General features: G+C 42.2%; 1 protein-coding gene across 1 annotated transcript; it reads left to right on the top strand.

Moving 5' to 3' along the window:
• The first annotated feature begins 4,723 nt into the window (after positions 1-4,723).
• Positions 4,724-5,674, top strand: LOC141116606 (olfactory receptor 12D2-like). The gene has a single exon (XM_073608998.1). It carries the CDS (start codon positions 4,724-4,726, stop codon positions 5,672-5,674), a length of 951 nt encoding a protein of 316 aa, XP_073465099.1.
• The last annotated feature ends 18,798 nt before the right edge of the window (positions 5,675-24,472 follow it).

Below are 24,472 nucleotides of genomic sequence, written 5' to 3'. Positions count from 1 at the left end.
CAACTTAAAGGTAAACTAAAACATTTTATTCAAATTCATAATACTGTCTACTATTGTGTATTGTCTACGATTAACACATGATATTGGATTATTACAGTGAGAAATACACTCTGTGAGCAAAATTAACAATTTAAATACTGATGCCTCTCCCAGCATAAATCTATTGTCATGTAAGACCTAATATACTGTATGCCTCAATAATGGCAAAATGGTTGTTATATAGAAGGTTATGTATACAAATAGCAGCCATTTATACACACATGGGGGTTGATTTACTAAAACTGGAGGGTGCAACCAACCAGTTTCCAGGTTTTTTTGTCAAATCTTAATTGAACAAGCTGAAGTTAGAATCTGGTGCAGCTGTGCATGGAGCCAATCGGCTTCTGAGTGTTCCAGTTTTAGTAAATCTTCCACATGGTGTTATTATAATGTGAGAATGGGAGCAAAATACCAGTGGCGGCCCATCCATAAAGGGCGCACAGGTGCCGTCTCCCCTATCCATGCATCCGGCCCCCTGATCTACATATCAGGGCACCAGACTATGGATTCCAATGCGGCGGGGTGTTTTTTGAAGCATGTGATTGGAGCCAGAGGCTCTAATAGGCTTCAAAAAAGGGTGGGTTTGGAGCGCAGAACATTGCGCTCCGAGCCCACCCAGTTGTGTGACGATAGCAAATGAATTTTTGCTATTCTCACACATAAAGTTCCTCCTTGCCAATCAGGAGGCAGGTCGGGAGACCTGTTTTCCGATTGGCCAAAGTGTCAGGCGATCCTATTGGAGACACACGGCGGAGGAAGCTTGAGGAGTGGACACTGGAGCCACCACTGCCCGCACTCCAGGAGAGGACACCATAGACCTGCCACACAAGTGGGTAAGTGCTGGTCTGCCCATAGGCGGGGGGGGGGCTGTCTCAGTACTGTGCCGCCGACAGGGGGATGTTGTTTGTTTGCGGCCCCCCCAAAAAAAGAACCCACCAGCTGCCACTGCAATATACACTTTTTTTTACATTGTGGGGCTTATTTATCGATTGTTTTACCCAGGAATCACACAACTTTTACCCACAATTTACATTAATCTACATTATATCATGGGAAATATATGTTTTGTGGTATGTAGATTTTTGCATAGGATATTTTTGTGTGTTTCAATGGTGAGGCATAATAGTACAGTTTAATGATAATTATCAGTTATTTTGAAAAATGAGATAAGGAATCTGTTTTCTAATTTATTTTGCCAGGTTGTAAACCATATTTTATAATGCAAGGTTAAGAATGGAAAATGGACTTAATACTAAATTAAGGTTCATGTCTTGAAGCAGTGTCTTTGTATATTAAAAATAAATGTCTTTTTAACATTTTGGATAGTAAAAGTAAAATCTGATTTTACAAATTTTATTTCCCTAGATGGTATTTTAAATTTCCCAACAAGGAGGAACATTGACATATTTTAATAAACAGTTTAGAACCTGTGCCAATAGGCAAAAACAGTTTCTTCCAGATGCATACAGATTGCATTTAAGATCATTTTGAGATATTTTTCAGATCATTCAAAATTCATTGACAGGCCCTTCTGACCTATTTGATGTCCTTATAAGTTGCATAGACAAACTTAAAGCTGCTTTTGCATTCCTATTGACTTTTATGGGGAGAAGAGCAGTTCTTATGTGAAAAAAAGTCTGTTGACACAGGCCCTCGCACAACATGGTTATTGGAAAATCTGAGATTATGCATAGAATGTACAGTGTGTCAATAACAAAAGTAACCAGCCATAGGTTCACACCTTTGCTGCAGCTCGCCTTTGCAAGGGCACAGCAGCCTATTCATTTGAATGGGCTGCTGTACCTGTGGGAAATGCAGGAAAAGGGTCCCGTGCACCTCTTTAAAAACACAGCCACATGCTTTTTCACCGTGCAAATTCCTGCACCCGTAAACACGCTGTATTTTCAAATGTGTTGGGGTGCCATTAAGAATTAATGGAATCCCAGCACATCTGCAAAAGAGCAATGTGTTTTGTATATGGGGATGAGGGTGTGGGAATGGGTAAGATTTACATGCTGTCTTTTACCAGCAACCACCTGCAACAGTGTGAACCTAGCCTTAATCAGTTTCAATGCTACTTTTCCAATGTAATAAAAATTATAATTGTATGCAAATTACAGTAAAGTATTGCAACACCGCAAAAAACCCCCAAAAAACAGCCCGTTCTGGCATCATCACCCATGTGAATGAGGCCTAACAGGAACAACATTACAGTTTTTGTATGTGTAGCGCTGACAACTGTTGTTTCTAGCTTTATGTGTATTATTCAGTACAATAGTTGTGTTAGTGCCATCTTGTGGACAATTGATAAAGTACAGTAAGTTTACGTCTCAGGATTAAGTGACATGGAAGTGATTCATTGTTTACTTCGGAACTGTAGCTCTGACCCACCCACAATGCTCCTGGACAAAGTCAGAACTGAACTGCATTGTGGGAGGATATAAAAGGGTAAGCAGCGGCCATTTTAGGTCTCTGGGTCCTGGGACTCGTGACCTGCCAGCAGAACTCTGTTGGTGTGTGTGTCCCACAGGGTTGCGGCCTACCTTGCGAAGGAGCGGAGCAGCTGCAGTATCCTGCCTTCACATCGCAGTGAGCTGGACAAGAGACGTGATTGTTCTGGAAGACCCATGGGGAGTTAACCGAGGACTCCTGGTTGTTTGTGAACGGAACAGTGTGACGGCGTGGTGGTGCCTCCATACGGAACTGAGAACTGCTGAACCGGAGACATCCACCTGCTTGGATTCTGTGTGGTGAGAGGGTTGACACCCAGAAGTTTATTTGAATATTACACACACATCTTTAGAACTGTACAGAGTGTTGCTGGGACTGATAGTCCCACGGAACAAGTTAAGTCTGAGAGCACTACATCCGAATATACTTCAGTGTTCAAGAGCGGATGTTAGATGTTTGTTTCTTCACATAAAGACACCTAGTCATTCTATTGGATTACAATTGTTTTAGTGTGTTATACTACACTGCGCAACACCCAGGAGGAACCCTTTGCGGATTACAATTATAAGAGCTAGCGAAGACTGAAGATATCTGGACTACCTTTTTCGTTGCAGGGCCCTGCATTTTAGTATAGTGACTTTAAAGTCTTGAGCAGGGGTAGCTCCCGGGTATAGGTTCATATCAATATACATATATATATTTCTGTGATTGTTATTGATTGTAATAATTTCTTATACTATCCCACTACGTTGGTGTGATAGTATATTCATTGAAATAACTCTTTATATAAAAATATTACTTACTCAAAGAAAGAAGTTATTTTTGGTCATTCTTGAAGTTTGCGTGCAGTGTTGCCATTTCTCCTATAGGTGGAGCTACCAGCACCCAGGCAGAGGTAACCATAATTGTAAGTGTATATTGTGGGTTAAAGTTAATGCTCATATTGTTACAACACTGCACTACAGTTGTGTCAAGGGGAGTGAACAATTTAAGAAGGGTGTAGAGCAAAGAGGACAGGTCCGCTTAAACCAGCAGCTCCACTGTGAGTTAGTGCTACATATGGTTTTCTAATGGATGAATAATAAATATTTATACGGCCAATATCTGTCTCAAGCATGCTGCCTTAAAAAAAAAAAAATTCCCAGAGTTCAGCTCTAAATTTTATTCATAGATCTTTTTTAATATTTGCCATGTAAACATAAATTACCTGTAATCATGGGTGCCCATTACTGCTGCAGCTGCTTTTATTTAAACCCTTTTTACATTCATCCCAAACGTCACTGTAACCACTGAAATTCTGGTGCTGAATGGCTCTACTATCACAGCGTACAACTCCTCCATTCACAAAATATCTTGCATTCTTTTCACAGAATGCAACACATTGATTTTCATTGATTGTATCTGCATTAGTGATTATTGTTTGTTTTTATTATTTATGTCGTTGTAATATTTTAGCTTTTGTTTAAAATTGAAGGGCACTTTAACAGGAAGGATTGCATTGGTAGAGAATTATGCAGCAATAGAAATGCAGCTGTTGATGCCTTTGTTTACAGTTGCTATGGAGATGTTTTCCACCCGGACACTCAATTCTGAAGTTACCATAGTGGTTGTATGCAGGAGCACCATAAACAGCAGAGAAACGTCACATACTCTGTACCCTTGAGAAAGTTGCAAAGACGTAACGCGTAGGACAGAGTCTATGGAGTGATATCATTATGCCAGAAATAGGAAGTGGACTGAGCGGTGATCTGCATGAATTTTGCTTACATTGCTGCTAACATAGTAAGTGAAACTCACTAAATATAAGTACAAATAAATGGCCACTGCCCTCACCTATAACTGGCCTTTGCAGCAAGGAACACACAGAAGGGCAACACATGCAAAACAAAACCAAACAAATTCCAAGCTCAAATTACTGACCAGCTTGCAAGCAACTAAATTATCTTGTCTAACATTATGTGTTAAAAACAGGGGTTTCGTTTGCACACATTTGCAAATACATAGGTAAGCTACAGAGACCTGTCAAGGCACCCCATTTTTTGCTTTTGTCCTAACTCTAAATTTTTAGAGCCTCCACGGTGGAAGCACATGCATTATAATGGATTCTTTTGTTTTGATTTTCACTTACTGCATAGGTTTAATGCATCAATTTTGTAAGAGATTTTTCTTCACATGTAAGATTGTTAAAGTTCATGAAAAAATATTTTACAGTTTTTGTTTCTGTAGTTAGGAAATGGATGAATGGAATGGAACTCTGACAACTGAATTTACTCTAATGGGAATCACCAACGTGCTTTGGCTCCAAAAGTTCCTCTTCGTTTTGGTCTTGTTTTTCTACTTCCTTGACATTTTTGGGAATACTGTTATTATCTCCCTGGTGATGATAGATCTTACTCTGCAGTCCCCTATGTATTTCTTGCTGGCTAATCTATCCTTTTTGGACATTTTATTTTCCACTGTTACTGTTCCCAAAATGATGTATGGATTTTTAATGGAGAACATAATTTCAAAAAATGGGTGCATTACTCAGATGTATTTTTTTCACTTTTTGGGATGTGCAGAAGGTGTCCTCTTGGCTGCTATGGGATATGACCGATATGTTGCCATTTGCCATCCTCTACATTATAAAGTTATCATGGGAAAGGCAACTTGTATTCAGTTGGTATTCACTGCTTGGGTAACAGGCCTAACAAGTTCATTAATACATGCCGTAATGACATCACAGCTTCCATTTTGCAACAATAAAAAAGTCAAACACTTTTTCTGTGATGTTAAGCCAGTCATCAAGTTGGCTTGTAAAGACATTCATGTAAATGAGCTCACATTAGCCACTGTTAGTGGCTTTCTAAGCACAAGCACTTTTCTTCTGACTATACTGTCCTACATTTATATAATTGTTCATCTTTTACAGATAAGGTCCTCTAAAGGAAGGGTCAAGATTTTTTCAACATGTTCTTCGCATTTGACTATTGTCATCCTGTTTTATGGGACAGCAATGTGTACCTACCTGGGACCAGCATCTGAAAATTCTATAGAAAAAGACAGAGTGGCAGCCATACTATTCACAGTAATTACCCCAACACTTAACCCAATTATTTACACATTAAGAAACAAAGAAGTTAGGAAGTCCCTAGAAAAAAATCTTAATAGGTCAAACATTGTGAGAGTGACAATTAGGAAGTAAATACCAATCCATAATGTATCTCAGGTACACGATGTAGAGGGCTGAGAAACAATGGAAACAAATTTAAAGAAAAATCCATACACACTTGTTAATCTTATCCATGACAAATATACACTGTATATGCTGTCAAAACGATCTTTGTAATGTGTATTGTTTTCATTATCAAAAAAATGTAATAATTTAGCTGTATTTTCTTTTCACATATCAAAATAAATTGAACTAGATGGCAATTTTTTTCTTTATAGAATTTGGATTGTTTTTTTCATTAAAAATGAAAAACATCATAGTACAGGAATATGTAAGAATCATTGACAGTTGAGTATAGCTTAACCAAGGTAGGTGCAGTAATATATACTGTAGATAACACAAAACAGGTGTAATTACAGAACATGCCCAGTCAGCCAAACAACAAATTTGTCCCAACCAAGGATGGATAAAGATGGTGCAAAGATAACAAAGAACCATAAATTAGCAAAAGCTACTGTAATCAACAGGGTAATATATTACCCTGTTGATCACAGTAGCTTTTGCTATAGCCAGAGATACCACCTAATAGAAATTATGTTTTCAAAACCCAATATCCAGAGAAAAAAGGGTTACCAGGAAAGGGAGGGTAGAGAGGAAAGGGGAGAAAAAGATGGGTAAGGCAGGGTGGGGGGGTGGAGGGTTAGGTGACAGCAAAAATTCCAATCTTGCAAGGCTAGGTATTCTAGTTTCAGGGTGTCTGATAATCCCCATGAAAAGTAGAAGGAAGGTAAGACTCAACCCATGGTTCTCATATCTTTTGGAATTTGTTTTATAGTGTTAATATGTATAACTTTAAGTCTGTATCATTAAACAAGACATGAGAAACCCAATGCTTGACTTCTGCATACAGTAGTGTAGAGGACATTTCATGCTCTAGCTATAACCCTTTTGGCTTTTATTAAAATGTGAATTGCCAGCTTAAATTGGGTATTGGTACTGGCTACTTTGTTTTTGTTAAGCAGAGCTCCGTATCCATAGGGGTCCTTGTGGAATTAAACACTAACTGTGCATATCAATTGATAGAATGATCCAGAAAAGCATGACCTTCTGACAGTCCCATCAGGTGTGCCAGAATGTACCTTCATCACGACACCCTCAGAAACAGAGCAATGAACAGTCCAGGATGGTGCGAGCGATTCTCAAGGGACAGACCACAAAGACATTTTATGTTAACATTTGTTCTGCTAAAAGCATTTTGAATAGTAGATGTGGTAATATAGGAAATTAATACATACATACATTTTTTGTTTAATGGTTCTCTTGTTTGCTGGTCATGTACAGTAAGTTTTGATCTGTTTGTTCAAAAAAAAAAATTATTCTGCTAATTAGATTTTGATTAGTAGATGCTGGAAACAAAAAAATGAATGTACATAGATGTTTTGTTTATAAGTTAGTTCCACTTTTATGGGAAAAAAATAGCAAGTAGCAAATAAAGCAGAAAATAATATAGTGTATACAATTGCTACACAAGTCACATTGTAGTGGAATGTTATTAAAAATTCTATTTCAATCTGCAGCGCTGTAATTTTCTGTAAAATGCAATGCATTATGGCGACCTGGAAGCGTTCTGTACACAGATGGTGCATAGAAGGCCCCCTAGATATGTTGTTTCCTGCTTGTGTGATTGGCTTAATGATTTTGCCAGAAGTCTGATACAAGTCAGATGTTTGCTATTCCCTGGGTTTTATATTTTTTATTATATAAATGAAAACAAAACAACAATTTTTGAAAAAAAACACGTTTTATAGCAGAAAGTAAAAAATATTATCCAATAATAAAAAAAAAACAAATGTCTTCATAAATTTGGGCCAAAATGTATTCTACTACATGTCTTTGGTAAAGAATATCCCAGTAAGTATATTGATTGATTTGCGTGAAATTTATTGCATCTACAAATGATGGTATTCAGATTAGAATTTGTATTTATCTATTTTTTTTATATTTCTAATAGGAAATTACATCTAAAGACCTTGACACTTTCCTCATTAGAACCCTGCCCCCTACCTGGAAATGACGGATCACGTACATGCATGTGATCCGCCACAGCAGGGCCACCCTGCTGCAGTAAAAAGGCGGTGAGGGGTCCGCAAGTGGTAAATTACAATGTCACTCCCATTAGATGCACATGGACAACCAGCTATTTCTTCAGAAAAATGTAAATAGATCGCCCAGAGGGGAATGTTTTTTTTTCCTCAACAAAAGTTACTCTGGAGTTACTCTTCAAAGGTTCTCTGCTTTGCTGGTCATCAAATCAATATTTTTGTTTGATAAAAGGTTTCAATATAATGAAAGAATTTAGTAATGAGATAGCTTTCCCTAGCAATTTTAATGATTTGTTGAGATCAAACTGATATGGATTTGATCAGACAGGATGGAAAATTCTGAAGCTCGGTTCACACAGGGGCAACCCGACTTACATTTGGAGGTGACTTCAGTGCGACTTCAGCACGACTTTGCGCAACTTACTACGCGATTTAAAGTTGCCACCAGGACAGGTGACTTTGGCTGCGGCCAATCACAACATAATCAGCTTTGTGGGAGGGAGGGAGGGGGTTGCCTGGGTAAATGTGGGAAATACCTGGGTAAATTATTTTCTTCTTCCTGTAAAGTCACTTCAATATAGATGGAGATCCGACTTGGAGGCAACTTCCATTGAAATCTATGGGTGCAGGTTGCTTAGAAGTCACCTTGAAGTAGTACAGGAACCTTTTCTGAAGTCGGAGCAACTTCAGTAGTGTACATTAAGACAGCTCTCATTCACTTCAATGGAATTGAGGTCTGACAAGTCGGATCCCAAGTTGCTGTAGTGTGAACTGGCACTGATAGTTTTCAAGATGATGACATTGGGGTGGATTTACTAAAACTGGAGAGTGGAAAATCAGGTGCAGCTGTGCATGGTAGCCAATCAGCTTCTAACTTCAGCTTGTTCAGGTAGCCTCCTTGACTGTATTCCCGAGTGTGGCTCGGGGTTAAATTTCAGCACCATTAGTGGTAACCCCGAGCCACACTCGGGATTACATCTCAGGATCCTGGTGCAAGTTACTTACCTTGTCCCCAGGATCCTGCGATGTCCCCCCGTGCTGTCTGCGGGCTCCGTCCTCTCCCCAAAGCCTCTCTGTGCCAGGCTCCGTTCCCTGGGGCACGGGGGTGGAGCCTGGGGGCGGAGCCTGGCAGCAAATTCAAAAAAATTTAATAATCAATAACACATACAGTACTGTATATGAAATTAGAAAAATTCTGTGAGCCACAATGATCTTATGCCTTGCTTGTGCTATCTCCAGCTGCATGCGCTAATCACGCTTCATATAACGTGCATAGGATAAATTTACAAGTTATGTGCTGCGCTTGGGTGACCCCAAAAACAAAATTAATAATAACCAACTCTGTGCTTACTAGTGCGATAATATTAAATACAAATAATATGAATGTTGAATAAATAAACAAGGTGTGAAAAAAACAAGTGCTTGTTACACCATAAATTAGTGCTTATTTGTGCTTTTTACACCATACATAGTGTCTTAATCAACATAAAAAGTGTGCTTAGTGCTCAATACACAGTAACCTGCTTTTCTTAAATGAAAAAAAAAAAAAAAAAGTTCTCTTTGGCACTCTCAATAGTGTGTGCAAATAATGTCTAGCAGTGATAATAAAACAATGCGTGCAGGTGGTGTTCAGCTGTGACAACAATCCAACATCATGCCGAAGATATCCTGAGTGCTGCAAAACATGCTCCTGTGCTCCTTCGTGACCCCCTTAAGCTAATGTGCTCACCTCAGAGCGTGTGACTCAGCTGCTACCCTGAGTCCAAAATTGCTTTGGAGCCACCCCTGGGCTCAGTCTCAGTGTCTGCTCCACTCCTCCAGCTGGAAACAATGTGGCTCCATACATAGAATGAAAAGGAAACTATATAGTGTAATATAGTCAAAATACTTTTATTAAAAGAAAACGCTCCCCACACCGGGGTACTCACATGGCACTGGTGCGTCAGTGCACCATACTATAATGGCTTTCTATGCAAAATCAGTGGAAGTTTGGTGCGGTATGCTGTGCTGAGACAGCGCTGGTGTAAAGTCTGTGTCAGTCTCTCCGTCCTGGCCCCTCCCCTACGCGTCTTCGATATCCCCCTGATGATGACACGTGATCCCTGTGTCAAAGACGCGTAGGGGAGGGGCCAGGACGGAGAGACTGACACAGACCAGTGCCATGTGTGTACCCCGGTGTGGGGAGCGTTTTCTTTTAATAAAAGTATTTTGACTATATTACACTATATAGTTTCCTTTTCATTCTATGTATGGAGCCACATTGTTTCCAGCTGGAGGAGTGGAGCAGACACTGAGACTGAGCCCAGGGGTGGCTCCAAAGCAATTTTGGACTCAGGGTAGAAGCTGAGTCACATGCTCTGTGGTGAGCACATTAGCTTAAGGGAGTCAGGAAGGAGCACAGGAGCATGTTTTGCAGCACTCAGGATATCTTCGGCATGATGTTGGATTGTTGTCACAGCTGAACACCACCTGCACGCATTGTTTTATTATCACTGCTGGACATTATTTGCACACACTATTGAGAGTGCCAAAGAGAACTTTTTTTTTTCATTTAAGAAAAGCAGGTTACTGTGTATTGAACACTAAGCACACTTTTTATGTTGATTAAGACACTATGTATGGTGTAAAAAGCACAAATAAGCACTAATCTATGGTGTAACAAGCACTTGTTTTTTCACACCTTGTTTATTTATTCAACATTCATATTATTTGTATTTAATATTATCGCACTAGTAAGCACAGAGTTGGTTATTATTAATTTTGTTTTTGGGGTCACCCAAGCGCAGCGCATAACTTGTAAACATACAGTACTGTAATCTTGAAGATTACAGTACTGTATGAAATCATTTCACTTCCCTTTTGTCCCCAGTGCTTTTGGCCCATGTTTTATATTTAATATACTGTTCTTTCTGACTGGAAACTTAAGATTGTCCATAGCAACCAAAAAGTGTCCCTTTACGTCAAAAGTGTCTTTAGAACAGCTAGAAAACAGCGATAGTAAATTAGAACACTTGCAGAATTGAGCGATAGTGAATCGTGAGGAAATTTATATTATTATTTTTTTAAATTATTTATATTTATGTATTATATTATAATTTATGATTTTGTGTTTCAAACTTCATCATACCCGGGATATCTACTAGACTCTTGGTGGACAGATCTAAGTGTGTTATTGCTAAGAATTACAGACCTACAATATAAAACGCCAAATTTCTATGCAAAATAATTGTACCGCTTTGAGACGCAAAAATCTGAAATTTTCATACCGCCAGGGAGGTTAAGCTTTGACAAAAAAAAATGAAAGCTGATTGGTTAATATGCAGAGCTGCACCAGATTTTGCACTCTCCAGTTTTAGTAATTCAACCCCATTGTCTAAGAACCAATATATTGTTTCTGAACACTGTTTAACCCTTTCATGACTAAGCCTATTTTTGACATTTGGTGTTTACAAGTTAAAATCCGTATTTTTTGCTAGAAAATTACTTAGAGCCCCTAAACATTATATATATATTTTTAGCAGAGAATCTAGAGAACAAAATGGCGATTGTTAAAATATTTTATGTCACACGGTATTTGTGCAGCGGTTTTTTAAACGCAACTTTTTGGGAAAAGGGACACTTTCATGAATTTAGAAAAAAAACGAAACAGTAAAGTTAGCCCAATTTTTTTGTATAATGTGAAAGATGATGTTACGCTGAGCAAATATATACCAAACATGTCATGCTTTATAATTGCACGCACTCGTGGAATGGCGACAAACTACGGTACCTAAAAATCTCCATAGGCGATGTTTTACATTTTTTTACGGTTACCAGGTTAGAGTTACAAAGGAGGTCTAGTGCTATTATTGCTCTCGCTCTGACGATCGCGGCGATACCTCGCATGTGTGATTTGAAGACCGTTTACATATGCGGGCGCGACTTCCTTATGCGTTTTCTTTGCTGCGTGAGCTCGCAGCAACCGGGACGCTTTAAAAATTTTTTTTCTTATTTATTTTATTTATTTCAATATTAATACTTTTTTTTTTTTAAATGATCACTTTTATTTCTGTCACAAGGAATGTAAACATCCCTTGTGACAGTAATAGGTGGTGACAGGTACTCCTTATGGAGTGATCGGGGGTCTAAAAGACCCCCGATCCCTCCTTTGCCCTTCAAAGTATTCAGATCGCCATTTTCGGTGATCCTAATTACTGTATATTTTTTTTAAACCGGAGCCATTGGCAGCCAAGCAAATGGGAAGTGATATCATGACGTCCTTTCCGTGTTTACAATTAGGAGGCTGGAACGAAGCCACTTACGGCTTCATTCCAGACTGTCACTGTCAAATTGTTGATCAGGCCTCCCGGTGGAACCGGCCTTACCGGAGGCCCGGTAAGAGCGGCAGGAGGCGGTGGGAAGGGGGGCGTCCCCTCCCGCTCCTTCGGTATAACAGCCAAGCGGTTGTTATCACTGGAAAGCCGATCGCCGGCTCTAAAAAACAGTACCGGATGATGCCTGCAGCTGCGGGCATCATCCCGGTATAACCCCCGAAAGCCGAGTACGCACATCTGCGTACACTCGGCAGCAAGGGGTTAACATGCAAAAAGCTAGCTCTTAGCCTCTGCTACCTTGTTGCAGAAGCTTACAGTTCATGCTGGAAGGACAGTTTAAAGTGAAACTGTGAGCATTTAAATATACAGAGTTCAGGGTTGTTATCCTGGTCTTCTGTCTATTGAATGTGTACCTGGAAGACCATGACTTAGCAGTGCCGGGACAAGGTCATTCGGTGCCCAGGGTGAAGATGAAAAACTGTGCCCCCCTCCCAGCTGTGAAAAGCTACAGTGCCTACAGACGTTGGGATCTATACTAATGCATCAGTGACAGTGCATTAACCCCACTTCCTGCTGCATATTACCAATACCATTGCTAATTAAGCAAACTCCCCTCAGAGACTGCAGATGATATAAGACAAGAGATGGTTAGAGACTGAGGACATCATACTAAAAATGGTCAGAGACTGCAGACATGATACAAGAGATCAATGCAGTCTCACCAGTGCCCATCAAATGCAGCCTACAACTGTGCCATCAATACCACCTCACTGTGCCCATAATCACAGCCTCTCTGTGCCCATAATCGCAGCCCCTCTGTGCCCATCAATGTCGCCTCACTGTGACCATAATTGCAGCCTCTCTGTCCCCATAATTGCAACCTCTCTGTGCCCATGATTGCAGCCTCTCGGTGACCATAATCACAGCCTCTCGGTGCCCATAATTGCAGCCTCTTTGTGACCATAATCGCAGCCTCACTGTGCCCATCAATGCCGCCTCACTGTGACCATAATCGCAGCCTCTCTGTGACCATAATCGCAGCCTCTGTGCCCATCAATGCCACCTCACTGTGACCATAATTGCAGCCTCTCTGTCCCCATAATTGCAACCTCTCTGTGCCCATGATTGCAGCCTGTCGGTGACCATAATCACAGCCTCTCGGTGCCCATAATTGCAGCCTCGCTGTGACCATAATCGCAGCCTCACTGTGCCCATCAATGCCGCCTCACTGTGACCATAATCACAGCCTCTCTGTGCCCATCAATGCCGCCTCACTGTGACCATAATTGCAGCCTCTCTGTGCCCATCAATGCCGCCTCACTGTGACCATAATTGCAGCCTCTCTGTGCCCATCAATGCCGCCTCACTGTGACCAAAATCGCAGCCTCTCTGTGCCCATCAATGCTGCCTCACTGTGACCATAATTGCAGCCTTTCTGTACCCATCAATGCTGCCTCACTGTGACCATAATCGCAGCTTCTCTGTGCCCGTCAATGCCGCCTCACTGTGACCATAATCGCAGCCTCTCTGTGCCCATCAATGCCGCCTCACTGTGACCATAACCTCAGCCTCTCTGTGCCCATCAGTGCCACCTCACTGTGACCATAATTGTAGCCTCTCTGTGCCCATAATAACAGCCTCACTTTGCCTATGAATGCAGACTCACCAGGCTGCCCTGGATCACACAGCGGACATCTCCGGCAGCACTGTGTGTCACATAGCTGGGTCTGTGTGTGTGTTCGGTGGTGCCGTAACAAGGTCCCGCCCCCCCTAGACTGGCTCGTGTGATAGGTGGAACACTGGTTCAATCTGCTACCACATGAACTTCCGACCAGCGGTGAGAGACACTGACTCTGTGACAGGCTGCAATTTTAACCTTTGAATCTTGTAAGCATAATTTGTATGATGGGGTTTTATATGTGATTAATAAACGATGTAATACTATGGAAAGCCTCCCTTTGCTTTCCTATATGGTATATCTGAGACATTGTGAAACCGTATGCTGGTGAGAGCAGATCCATCTAGTGGCAGAGAAGTAGATTACCACCAAGGAAGCTACTAATACGTGCTTTTTTGACAGTTACCTCTGGTAAGCAGATACCCTTAAGGGTTTTCACGAGGTGGTCCGGTGATGGTGTAGCAGCCCTAGGATTGTGCACTCTGTTAAACTTTGAAGTCTTGAACTGCTATAGATTATATGCATGGGACTTTGCTTTCTCACCAAGAAATTGTTACATCACCCTCCGTATTAACTGTATAACAACCATGCTGACTGAGTGTTTTAGACTGGTGTACATTTCATAATTATATAATTCTATTGTTGCATATTTTTACTGTATTTTAAGGTATATTTTCCTTTGTTATGAGCAGTAGCATTTTAACAGCTACCAGGAATATGTATAAACAGTACATTTGATACGGCTGTTCCAGATCAAATATATCAGACCCACCACTTGCAGGTGCTCTGCTATTGGAGGGGAACAGTTCAATTTTATTTCATTTGCTTAATAACTCCATAATTTTATTCATGCACTATATGTTTTAACATATTGGTGAATAGTTTATTCACTTATAGCACTGTTTAATACCTCCTCTTTTTTTCCCAAAAAGGAAAAAAAAGGGGGATATATATATATCTCCTCTTGTCCACCGACTCGGTCGATTGACTGACCTTCATCAAAATGAATCAGTCTTGGATCACCACCAGATGCCAAGCACCTGATGCTGATGTAACCGAATAATTTTTTTTGAAATGTCAGATTCCTTCAAGACTCCCTATGCTGATGCTGAGTGACTATCCTGTTATGCTGAGTGACTATCCTCTTCCTCCTCAATGATCATGCTGATAGCTTGTAAGAATATTTTTGGTTCTGGGCACCGCCACCAGTGTCTAAGGCCCAATTTTTCTGCCCCTCTTTAACAGGGGCATGTAATTACAATTTTTGATGCAATACTTTGCAGCAGGGCTCATTCCTGCGCTCCAACTAGAGTATCTGTGAGGGGTTTCAGTATTGTGGCACCAGCACCAGTGCCTAAGGCCCAATTTTTCAGCCCTTGTTTAACAGGGGCGTGTAATTACAATTTTCGATGCAATACTTTGCAGCAGGGCTCGTTCCTGTGCTCCAACTAGCGTATTTGTGAGGGGTTGCAGTGTTGTGGCACCAGTGCCTAAGGCCCAATTTTTCTGCCCCTGTTCAACAGGGACATGTAATTAGAATTCTTGATCTAATATTTCACAGCAGGGCCCGTTTCTGCACCCACCAAGAGTAACTGTGAGGACTTACAGTGTTGTGGCACCCGCACCAACACCACCCTCACCAAAGGCCCAATTTTTCTGCCCCTGTTCAACAGGTGCATGTAATTACAATTCTTGATCTAATATTTCACAGCAGGGCCCGTTCCAGCGCCCACCAAGAGTAACTGTGAGGACTTATAGTGTTGTGGTACCAGCACCACCACCACCATCACCAAAGGCCCAATTTTTCTGACCCTGTTCAACAGGGGCATGTGATTACAATTCTTGATCTAATATTTCACAGCAGGGCCCTGTGACGGCTTACAGTGTTGTGGCAACACCAACACCTAAGGCCCCAATTTCTGCAGAGTATATAGGGCAGGCCCCTACTTTCAAGCATCCAACTTACAAATGACTCCTACTTGCAAACGGAAGGAGACAACAGAAAGTGAGATTAAATCTACCCCTAGGAAGGGAAATTCTCTCATGTAAGAGTTAATATGGGAAAAACATTTCTCCTTTCCACTGATGCTTTATCACCAATCCTTGTTTCACTAACAAACCCAAACTTTCAAAAAACATTTGTCATTGGGACGGAAAGTGAGGTGAAATCTTCTGAAGAGGAGCACAGACAGCAAAACAATTGTCACAGGGGTGATAACCCTTCCCTATGTTTTCCAAAAAGCTTAAAATAGATTTTTTGGCTGGAGCTAAACACTTTAAAAATGTACCAGTTCAAAATTACAAACAGATTCTACTTAACAACAAACCTACAGTCCCTGTCTTGTTTGCACTGCCTGTATACTGCTGTTCAGAGGGCCTGGGGCCCCACGCCTTTCCTTTTTTTAATTTGGGTGCGGGGTTCCCCTTAATATCCATACAAGGCAGTTTTAAATGACTTTTATTCCTTTAAAAATGTCATTTTGTGCAGGGACTGTTCTAAGCACGGGAAACACGCGCCACTTTACAGGCATACTATAGACACCCCCCAGGTATGATATTTAAAGGAATATTTCATTTTTTTCACTTTAAGCATAATTAAAATCACTGCTCCCGAAAAAACGGCCGTTTTTAAAACTTTTTTTTGCTTTGATACATGTCCCCTGGGGCAGGACCCGGGTTCCCAAACCCTTTTTAGGACAATACTATGCAAATTAGCCTTTAAAATTAGCACCTTTGATTTCGAATGTTCGAGTCCCATAGACTTCAATGGGGTTCTAACGTTCGTGCAAAGTTTCGGTCCGTTCGCAGGTTCTGGTGCGAACCGAACCAGGGGGTGTTCGGCTCATTCCTACTCAACAGCCCCAGCTTCACTAAAGATGAATGCAGGAGACAGAGGATCCTGTTCATTCGTAAACTGAGACATCATAAACACAGTTTACGATGCTCAGTTATGAATGGACAGTCAGTGGTCACTGACTCTGTTTATTTGAAAAAGGAAGGAGCCAGTAAATGATAGATTTACTGGCTCCTTCCTCTGCTCTCCATCCTGACAGATCTGGGGCAGGGGGGACAGGAGGAGGAGGGGTAGGGGGAGGGTAGAAAGAGTGGAGGAGGACACGAAGGGGGAGTGGAGAAAGAGCAGAGAAGGACACGGAGGGGGAGTGGACAAGGCACGGAGGAGGACACAGAGGGGGAGCGGAGAAGGACACTGGGGAAGAGCGGAGGAGGACATGGTGGGGGAGCAGAGGAGGACAGAGGGGGACTGGAGGAGGACATAGCAGGGGACCTTAGGAGCACGGAGGAGGACACAGGGGACAGTCAGGCACGATCTGTGTGGCGGTTCGGGCCGTTACAAGCACCGATCTCCCTGTATAGATTTCAATAAAGCAGCTGAAAGCCGCGGGTGGAAGAAAAGAAGCGGCTGTCAGCTGCTTTATTGACATCCAAAAAGGGAGATCCGTGCTTGTAACAGCCCCCATCGTTGCACCAATAATCCCCGATTGTCCAGGTATCGGATTAGGCATTGGAATATTTGCATGAGTACAAGAAATACTAGTGTCGGTATTGGTGCAACCCTAGTGGATACATTCATAGAGCCCTTATGGATGTTTAAGTGTATTTGTTCCCAGTCTTCTGGTGATAGGGAGAGGGAAAGGTGTTTTTCCCATGCTGCGCTAGCCAATCCAGAATTGGGAGGGGTGTCTGCAAATAGAAGGGAGTGCATAGTGGATACCAGATGGTGTTAAGGGTTTTTCTTGAAGCACAGAGTTTTAAAGGGTCTTAGGGTTCTAGAGACATTTGCTATCCAAGGAACAGATGTAGTGTGAATGTAATATATAAGTCCTTCCCTGCTAGATGGGAGGATTTTGCATGTTAAAAGTAGGGATGGGCCGAACGGACCCCTGTTCGGTTTGGACCAGAACTTCCAAACTCTGCGAACGTTCGGACCCGAACAATGAACCCAATTAAAGTCAATGGGACCCAAACATCAAATATCAAAAGTGCCCATTTTGAAGGCTTAAATGCAAGTAATTAGGCATACAATGGTAACTTGGGTCCAGGTCCTGCCCTGGCGGACATGGATCAATAAAAAAAAAGTTTGTGAAAAACGTCATTTTTAAATGAGCAGTGATTTTTTTTTTTATTTTTATAAGTCAAAGCCTAAAAATGTGGCAGATCTGTACCATGTCTAGAATCTGCTGCAGCAATAATTGAATTTATAAAGCCAAAAAAATGACATTTTTCCTGCAAGCTGCCTTTATTTTGCTCAGCAACAGCTCCCGCCAGTGTGTATGATGAGGTCACAATGTAGTGCACTGGGAACAAGATTAGAGATTTTTTGGATACACTCTGGTGTCACTTTGACTTTGCATAGAAGTAACGGGTGCGTTAAAATTGGTCTTTGGGTGTCGGTGGTGCCTTCCCACCGTAACCCTATAGAGATAATCTTGATGAAAGCAAGAATTTGCCTTGCTGTAAAAAATTGCAATGATATGCACCTGTCAAACAGGTGCAGAAAAATTGGTCTTTGGGTGTCGGTGGTGCCTTCCCACCGTAACCCTATAGAGGTACTCTTGGTGCAAGAAAGAATTTGCCTTGCTGTAAAAAATTGCAATGATATGCACCTGTCAGACAGGTGCAGAAAAATTGGTCTTTGGGTGTTAATTGTGCCCATGAAACCTATACCAAAAACATTCTTCCAGATGAAATGATTATATCCACTCACATGGAAGACTGTAGTACTGCGTTCCGGTGCATCTCTGAGTAGAGCAGAAGCTGTAGGACCACAAGTCTCAGCAAGTCCGTGCAGTGCTGGTCTTACATCAGGTCCTGGCAAGGATAGATGATGGTGACTGGACACGGCAGGGGCTCCCTCAGGTCTCCAGATGGCGCTTCCGGATATATAATGGGTTAAAAAAGCATAGACCAACGGTCTGTGGGTTCCAAGGAGGGGGTGAGGGGACGCCAAAGCCGATCGCCGGGCGCGCTGCAGTCCGAGGCTCGTACGTCTCCGTGAGAGAGATGGTAGCGGCCGTACAGGGAGCCAGAACGAGGCCTGGATAGCAAGCACAGCGCGGCGCCGGGTCGTGACGTCACGGCTATGCGACGCGTTTCCGAGTCTGCGCGCTATTGGTGACAGGAATAGCGGCACTCCTTTCTCAAGCATGAGGGGCGGATGTTATGGCAGTCAATTTATAGTCTTTGGGAGGGGGCGGGGCTGAGGATTATAAGCAATGTCAGAATACACTGCAACTAAAAAGCACTACTAGATATATTAGACATGGGAGTGGAGCACAAGTTTAAAAGTGAATATATGAAATTATAAAATTATTACATAGAGTACCTATATGCATATATAAAACACACGTATGAACATGGATATACATGGATATACATAAAAATGAAAATAAAAATAATAATAATAATGATGACCAGTACACATCCACGGGCAAAAATAAAACATGATGCATAAAATCCGGTATAAACCATGAATAAGAGCATATATACTTTAAAATAATAATGATAATAATGACAGGCAAATATAAGATAAAAAATATATATATATGATAAAGAACACATATATATAAGATACACAAGATACGCAAGAGATTAAAAAATTGGTGATTATACGAACATGAATATCAGCATATGATATTAGTACGGTCCACAAGGGAAATAAAGGGAAAAGGAGCAAGGGGTGGAGATGAAAAGGGGGGGGGGGTTAGTGGGAACAGGGGGGGGGGGGGAAGGTTAGGGGTAGGGAGGAGGAGGCAGGTAAGGGGACGGGGGATGGAATATACTTACTCATAGACCCGCCACCCCCACAATAAAGATATGTTAGTGTGTATACAACCTGTGGTGAGAATGATAAGAATACAAGCAATGAGTATAAACATACTGTATATAAGCAAATATAAGCAATATATGACTATAATATGGTGGCAATCTCGATGCCCTCATTCAAGCCCCCAGGCGAGAGGACGTCGAGATTGTAAATCCAGAACGTTTCCCTTGCACAGAGCTTTTTGAAACGTTCGGCAGGAGTATATGACTTGGGGATTTGTTCTATTACCCATACAGTGAGACCCGTGGTAGATTTGTGGTGAAACCCAGCAAAATGTCGTGGGACACTATGCATGTCCTTACCACCCTCTATCAGTCTCCGGTGTTGACCGAAACGCTGCCTGAGGGGGCAGATAGTTCGACCGACATAGATCAGTCTACAAGGGCACATAAGGCCGTAGACTACAAAATCTGAAGAACAATTGTAGAATTGATCTATCTGGTATGTTTTACCTTTGGAAATGAATGACTTTTGTCCATGTTTGACAAAGGCACAAGTTTTACATAGGACTTTTTTGCATTGATACATGCCAACCAAAGGTATGAGAGTGGTGGCATGGTGATTGGTCGCAGTGGTTTTGAATTTGCTTGGGGCAATTTTGCTTTTCAAATTTGGTGCTTTCCGGTAAGTAATTCGTGGTACTGTAGGGAGGAGAGTTTTGAGAAGGGGGTCCTGTAGTAGAATCCCCCAATGTTTTTTCATGATGTTTTCCATTTTTTTATATTCAAAGTGAAAAGTCGTGATAAATCTGGTGGAGTGATCTGTTGGGCAAGTATTTGTTTTGACTGGTTTACCTTTGGAATAGGATGCACATGCTTCATCAACTAGTTCTTTAGGATATTGTTTTTCAGCGAATTTGTTTTTTAATGAAATGCTGGAGGCTGCGTAATCACTATCAAGGGTACAGTTCTGTCTGAGATGGCAGAATTGTCCCTTTGGTATATTTTTCGTCCACTTAGGATAGTGGCAGCTGTGAAAATGTAAAAAAGAGTTACCGGCAGTAGGTTTAATGTAATTTTTAGCAATAATTCTGTCATCTATATGGCCCAATTCCAAATCAAGGTATGCTAGGTGGGTAGAATCGAAGGTATGGGTGAAGGCAAGTCCATAGGGATTGTGGTTACAGTGGTCCACAAATGATGTAATCTGGTCTGGGGATCCGTCCCAGATCACGATTAGGTCATCTATATATTGCCCAAAGAAAATGATGTTAGCTGAGTGGGGGTTGTTTTGCCATATGTAGTTTTTCTCCCAGTATCCCATGGCCAGGTTGGCATAGGAGGGGGCGAAGTTGGCTCCCATGGCGGTCCCCTGTGCTTGCAGGAAGAACTCACCATTAAAATCAAAATAGTTGTGGGTTAAACAAAAATTGGTAGCCTCCATGATGAATGCGGCTTGTCTGGGGTTTAGAAGAGGGTCCTGGGCAAGAAAGAATTCCAGAGCTAATAACCCAAATGAGTGAGGGATGGAAGTGTAGAGTGAGGTAACATCCAATGAAAGCCACAGGTAAGTGGATTCCCACCTGTATGGTGCTAGGAGCTCTAGGAGATGTGAACCATCTCTGATATATGATGGTAATTCCTTGACTAATGGCTGTAAAAATTGATCAATGTATTGGCTGAATCCCGTGGTGACACTGTCCATCGCAGCCACGATGGGTCTACCCGGGGGAGTGGTGGTATTCTTGTGGATTTTGGGCAGATAGTAAAAGTAGGGAACCTGGTAGAAGCTTTTTAGAAAAAAAGAAGCTTCCGTTTTATTGATCACTTCATTATTGAGGGCTGACTGGACCAAACTGCTCGCCTCCAGAGCAAAGTCGCTGGTGGGGTCTTTGTTTAGTTTGATGTATGTGGTTTGGTCTGAAAGGAGTCTATGGGCCTCTTTGATGTAATCCGCTCTGTCTAGTACCACTATACTACCTCCTTTATCCGCTGTTTTGATGATGATATTGGTATTGTGAATGAGGGAATCTAATGCTCGAGTCTCAGTGACTGTGAGGTTATGTTTATGAGTAGGAATGGTGGAGGATGATTGGCACAGCTTTACAAAGTCAGCGTATACCACTCTGTAGAAGCTTTCTAAGAAAGGACCTTTTGATTGAGCAGGGAAAAAAACAGACTTCGGTTTAAAGAAGGAGTGGATGATGGGCGGGGAGGTGGCCATATGTTGTGTGAAGAGATCTAGTAGGTCCTCTTCTTCCCTGATGGAATCAAGGATATCTATGACGTCACCGTCATATTCAAAGACATTGGGGGGTGAGGTACATGAAGATGGGCCTGGGTTTTCTGTGCTTTGTTTGTTTTGTTTGGCATTAAAGAACCTTTTTAGGGTTAGATTGCGAATGTATCGATTGAGATCCTTAAACAAAAGAAAGGGGTTGGGCTTGTTGATGGGAGCGAAATTAAGTCCTCTACATAGCAGACTGGTGTCTGCAGTGGAGAGTTCTAAGGAAGATAAGTTAAAAATCTTCATAGTTTGCGGAATTTGAGTAGGTTGCTTTTTGGACTTGGTTCGTCCTCCTCTACAACCTCTCCGGTGAATTTTCTTTTTCTGCGGTTGGCTGGAGGAGGACAATGAACTAAAAAAGAAGGGTCAGTGAGTGAAGAGGGACCTGGGGCATGAAGCGTGTGTGGGTGAAGTGGGGGAGGAAAGGGGGGGATGGTGGGAAGGGGGAAGTGTAGAAGAGGGGGGGCCTGTGGGGAGAGAGCTGGATGCGTTCCCGAGATTGGGTCTGGACACGTGGGTAGTTGTAGGAAGATCAGCGGTATTACCTAGCTGTACTTCCATATGTTCATCATGGGTAGTACTGGGTACTTTGGGACGAAATGGATCAGCAGCATTAGTCGAGTAAGCTATCCTAGGTATAGCTGCTGGTCGGTTGTCTGACGTCTGGCAGGATGTGGGTATAGCGATAGCAGCTACATTGGTACTTTTTTTGGCACATGATGGTCTGTTGTAAAATCTATTAAGGTCAACTAATAGATTGCTGTTTTTTTGTTTATTTTTAGTGGTGGTGGGGTTTTTTTTTGGCGTACGACCATGAGTACTGGGCAACAGATGTAGAGAGTTTTTGTAAGGGAAGCGAATTCCCATTAGGGGAGGGGGGTGGTGGCGAGGTTGGGTGGGGGGTGATGGATGTGAGTGAGGAATGTGTGGAGATGTGTGGGATGGGGGGGGAAGGGGGGATGGGAAGGACACGATGGTTTGGTGTCATGGGTGGGCTGTGGCGATTTGTGTTTCCAATTGAAAACACGATCTAAATTAAAATCGTCAAGGTCTCTCTTGAATTTACCTAGTTTGCCTTTTCTCATAAAGTCCTCGTCGGACTTGGTATTCCTCTTTAAAATCATGAACCAAGAGAGTGGGACAATAATTTTTTGGTCAATAATTGTCTTAGCTATGGCATTGGCTTCTAGCCTGAGTTTTTCAAAAAGATGTAGTCTATGTTCAACCAGGATTTCCATCCATTTGGAGGTACAGAATTCGGAAATATTTTCCCATTCTTTTTTCCGAGCCGTATCAAGAAAGGGGCAGTCCTTGGTGACTCTAAGACCTCTGGGTGAGATCTTGGTAGAGATATACCTTTCCAGAAAGAATTTATCCCACCATGGAAGACTGTAGTACTGCGTTCCGGTGCGTCTCTGAGTAGAGCAGAAGCTGTAGGACCACAAGTCTCAGCAAGTCCGTGCAGTGCTGGTCTTACATCAGGTCCTGGACTTGCTGAGACTTGTGGTCAGGTCCTGGACTTGCTGAGACTTGTGGTCCTACAGCTTCTGCTCTACTCAGAGACGCACCGGAACGCAGTACTACAGTCTTCCATGTGAGTGGATATTGTTTGTTGTAAATAAATGATTATTGATATATACTCAGAGGCGCCCCTTTTCCTTGTTTATTTTCTTCAGCCTATTGGACCTTGCTTCTGGTCTTTTTTTGGTGGCAGCCCTGATTGACTTCCTCCTGTATATATATCTATATACACCATCCCTGCCATTGGACTATTTAGGAACAGTTATGTGAGGTATACTTGCTTTGCGCCTTTTTTACTTGTTTTCAGATGAAATGATTGAACACCCTCAAAGCTAGGCAGCCTCGAAGTCCTGCAGAGATTCCACATCCCAAAAAGACTTAATCAGTGACATCAGCATCAAGGGCTTCATAGCCGGTAATTCAGGACTGATTCATTTTTATAAAAGTCAAATGGTTCACAGAGTCTGTGGACAGACGCGTTCTATGATCAGTAACAAAACCTCCTGCATCACTGAATGCCCATTCTGAAAGCACACTGGATGCAGGGCAGCTCAACAACTCAATAGCATACTGAGCAAGTTCTGGCCAGTGGTCTATTCTCATGACCAAGTAAGACAGTGGATCGTCAGCTGGAAAGCTCTCCGTCTCTGTTTTGTCCCCGAGGTAATCGTCCACCATGTGATGCAGACGCTGACGATGGCATGTGGAAGCATACAGCCCTGGGCGGTGAGGACTAAAAAAATTCCGAAATGCCTCACTTATGCCTTCTCCAACGCTCCTTTCTTGACCAACGAAAGACTCAAACAACATTTCCCACCACACTGTAACCTACTAGAGTCAGGAAAAATGTTCAATAAAATCCTCTTTAAAGTGTCCTCAAGAGATTTTATCCTCTGCACTCTTTGTGGGGATGGGATGAGTTCAGAAACCTTCCCCGTATAACGGTGGTCAAGGAGGTTTGCCAACCAGTAATCCACCTTCTCCTTTATGCCACGGTCCTTTTGCAGGCTTTGAAGCATGAGGTTGCCCATGCGCCTCAAATTTACAGAGGCTTGAGAAGCAGACTCCTCGGGGTCACTCAGGATGACAGCATCTGGAACTTCCTCCTCTCAGTCATGTACTACTCCCAAGGGTCCTGGGGTTGCC

This window comes from Aquarana catesbeiana, linkage group LG13 (assembly GCF_042186555.1).
Source record: "Aquarana catesbeiana isolate 2022-GZ linkage group LG13, ASM4218655v1, whole genome shotgun sequence".
In the NCBI taxonomy this organism is placed as follows: Eukaryota; Metazoa; Chordata; class Amphibia; order Anura; family Ranidae; genus Aquarana; species Aquarana catesbeiana.
Note: the sequence above shows the minus strand (reverse complement) of the source record. Positions and strands in the feature narration are given on the sequence as shown.

Coding starts and splice junctions, on each gene's coding strand:
- LOC141116606 (XM_073608998.1), top strand. CDS start 4,724: ATGGATGAATGGAATGGAACTCTGACAACTGAATTTACTCTAATGGGA.